The sequence below is a fragment of the Panicum virgatum genome, chromosome 3K (genome assembly GCF_016808335.1).
Source record: "Panicum virgatum strain AP13 chromosome 3K, P.virgatum_v5, whole genome shotgun sequence".
In the NCBI taxonomy this organism is placed as follows: Eukaryota; Viridiplantae; Streptophyta; class Magnoliopsida; order Poales; family Poaceae; genus Panicum; species Panicum virgatum.
This window is the reverse complement of record NC_053138.1, coordinates 36,384,095-36,387,552: the sequence shown is the minus strand read 5'-3', so window position 1 is coordinate 36,387,552 and position 3,458 is coordinate 36,384,095. Positions and strand designations below refer to the sequence as shown.

Here is a 3,458-nt window from a genome sequence, read left to right as displayed (position 1 = left end):
CAACTAGGCTCTTCTTTATGCTGGTTTTTGCCCAAGCAAAAGCTATATGGCACGAACCATATATATAATACATCCTTTTACGTTAACACCAGCAAAAGCAGTGTTAAAGGGGACCACATTTACCTATGAGTTAGCACAAACACAAGTCATAATGATCGAATTAAATTTTATAATACAGCTTGTAGTTTACTTATTATAATTAAAATCATCTACAAATTTACTAATTATAAGTAAAATCATATACACTCTGACGGCACATGCATTTATTTACAAATTCACAGGCATATACAGCCCATTGGCGCTTAATTTACAGATTGATCTCCGAGACTGCCGGTTGTCACATCACATAACCTCATCCTCAACAATGTCTTTAGCAATCTCTAGCCAAATTCCCCCGAACACCTCCATGATAACTCCATGGTACTCCCTGGAGTTCAGCGACAAGTAGCACTCAAGAAGTTCCTGCATATCCTCCGGCGTGTGCATGTTGTTCTCAATGATCATCTCCATCATGCTCTCTCTGAAGTCGCTGGGCGGGTCCATCGATGCCTTCACGACGGCAAAGCTCCTCCTCGCGGCACTTCTCCGGTGACCGCTAGCTCTAGTAGTGCTGACCCTACCATCAGTGAGAGCATGTACCCTTCTACTCCTCAGCCTCGGTGAACTCGGGCACGTACCACTTGTTGATCCGTGGGTAGGCGCTGGCCTGGTGCGAATTGGACGTAGCTGCAATTCTTGAAACTCGTGGTTGGCTTTATCAATGACGATGGCACTTGCCGTCGATGCTGGCGAGTGATGATGATGATGTTGGTGATGGCGGTGATGGTCTATAGGGAATGGGATGTCTGATGCCTTTGGATTAAGATGGAGAGCGGAGGGGCGTAGCTTCTCAAGTGACATGTGCTTTGTGTTCATGTAGTGGTAGGATCTTTGTGGCGATAATGGAAGAGGCTTTGGAGTTGTGGTTCCATGGTAGTAGTGGCTTGATCTCTTGGAGGTCCTTGTTATTTCGATGTTTCTTTGGCTTGTTGACCGTGGCCTTGGTCTCTTCATGTCCCTCAGCTTGTAGAACCATGAGTTTGGCATGAGATGGGATAGTTTGAACCTATGATGGTTGCTCATCTTCCTCCTTCCCTCCCCTCCCTCCCTCTCTCCGCTCACTACAGTACGGTGTGGTGTGCAGCCATGGAGCATTACATGGGAGGGGAAGGCGGTCTATATATCTTGTAAGAGCGGCAATATAATGGGAGGTACGTGGTTCTGAGCTGAAGAATCTGAGAAGTTAAAAATGTAAACAATTGCAAACACGCTGCAAGTTGGCACGATAAGAAATGAGCCTACAGTTCATATTATACCATAGTACCATTTGGGTAGCAAGTCGCTTAAAAAATTAGTTCAAAGCTACCAACACCTTTGCAAAAGTGTTTCAGCATCGTACCGGTTTCTTCATTATGATTTTGTGGTTGCAATGATGTGCAATTTTCTTCAACAATTATGGAAGCTGAGATAGTACACTTTGGAGAAACAGCAGAAAGTCTTTAGCAGCTTGAAAGTTGCTAATGGAAATCAAGTGTGGGCCAAATGGTCCTAGTTGATTGCTACACACATGAAAGGAAGCGGAGATATACTTGTTTATGGAGTGAGCAACTTACTATATGATATAAACTAGGTCGAAAAATGCACTGTGTTCTTAAATGCAGCTCCAATACTCATTACCCTGCCTTTTTAGAGCAATGCGACATTAGCCTTTTGCCTCATAAGCAACTTTACAGCAAAGCACACGAATATTCTCTCACTTTTCTAAAATGAACCACTGTTGCATTGTGAGAACTTTCTTTGCTGTAGGACGTATCCTTGTTTTCCTTTACCATTTAAATAAGGGAGAACCAGATTGTGTCTCGAGTTTTGCTAATGCCTAATGGTGCTGAGGTACTCCAAACTAACTGTGAGCTGTGAGCCATCCATTTAAAGAGATCCGGACGGTTACTATAGCATATTACCTTCTAGAAAGTAATAGAAGAAATACTTATTTATATAATATTTTATTTTGAGAAATAGGAAAACTAGCAAAACATCTCAGATCTAACTACTACCCTCTCCGGGCCGTTCTTATGTCGAAGCCGGCAGCAAAGCTTAAATCCCGCGCTTCTCTCCTCTCCTCTCTTCTCCGCCTTAGCATTCAGCCTGCTTAAACCTGTTACTAAACTTGCTCTCAACATCCAGCAGAAATATTACACGCTGACAAAAAAAATATTACTAATGCAGTGGTGGCTGATTAGGTGGCTACAATGTATCCTAAACAGAAGGTATTTGCGAAGTAAAAGTTCGGAAATCATAACATAAAATTCGATCATAATATGTGATGTATAATCGCCACATATACCAATGCAATCTAATAAAGTTATCTTCCGGACTCCATTGTGCCACTGCTACAAACATGCCTAAATCCGAGTGGACTTCCCACGATATCCATGTACACCTCAACGAAGAAATTACACTTTCCTGTCATTATTAAGCAATCAAATAATGTTACATTACACTGCTACAGAAATCTTTTCCGAGACAGGCAAAAAGTATTAACCGAGGCAGTTGCAAAAACCGTCTCGGAGCCAACGTCACGGTTAATCATGGCATTAACCGAGACGGTTTTCATGCCCGCCTCAGTAAATAGAATAAAAAAATTAAAAAAAGAGAAAGCTCGCCGAGCCCATCACAGACCCGCCGAGCCCACCGCCCGCCACCACCGCCGCCGCCCTCGCCTCGCCCCGCCGCGCTCGCCCGTCGCTGGCGCCAGCTGACGTGCCTCGCAGCAGATCCGGTGAGGGTGAGCTCGAGCTCCCCTCAGTGGCTACCATCCATCGGCGACAAGCTCGGGACCGCCGCTGCGCCGCCGCGCACCGCCCGCTCGGGGCTGCCGCCTCCGCACACTCGGGGCCACCCACCGCCGCTGCCTCCGCGCGCTCGGAGCCGCCGCCACACGCCCCCCGCTGCCTCGCGCTCGGGCCGCCGCGCCGCTGCCGTTGTGAGGTCGGCGCTGGGAGGAGAGAGAGAGAGATAGAGATAGAGAGAGAGGGGAGGTTGGCGCCGCCGCCGCCAGTTGAGGCTGGGAGGAGTTGGGGTGGGGGAATAATTGAGAGGATAGAGCTAGGGTTTTGGGGAGGGAGTATTTGTATATTGTTTAAATTGCACCCATCATACATCAACTTGTGCGGTTGTATCACATTAGTCCAACAAATGGTAAAACACATGGATAGATGCATGAACTCGTCAAAAGTGTGCATCTACGATCATGTGTACACCACAAAGCATATTTAGGTCACAAGCTTTAATGTGGACAAGAGAGATGACCATAATGCAAAATATCTCTTGGCTGACATTGGTCGTCTCTGCCAAGTGATGATGCTCACGCTATCTATCTGCCCAGTTCAATCTGTCGATAGCTCATTACACATGAACAT

The 3,458-nt window shown here is 46.2% G+C and overlaps 1 protein-coding gene across 1 annotated transcript; it reads right to left on the bottom strand.

Moving 5' to 3' along the window:
- Positions 1-258: 258 nt before the first annotated feature.
- LOC120701444 (transcription repressor OFP1-like) lies at positions 259-1,129 on the bottom strand. The gene has a single exon (XM_039985484.1). It carries the CDS (start codon positions 1,120-1,122, stop codon positions 343-345), a length of 780 nt encoding a protein of 259 aa, XP_039841418.1. The 5' UTR covers positions 1,123-1,129; the 3' UTR covers positions 259-342.
- Positions 1,130-3,458: the final 2,329 nt, after the last annotated feature.

What these genes read in the sequence shown, in the direction of transcription:
- LOC120701444 (XM_039985484.1), bottom strand. Translation starts at nt 1,122, where the DNA reads ATGAGCAACCATCATAGGTTCAAACTATCCCATCTCATGCCAAACTCA.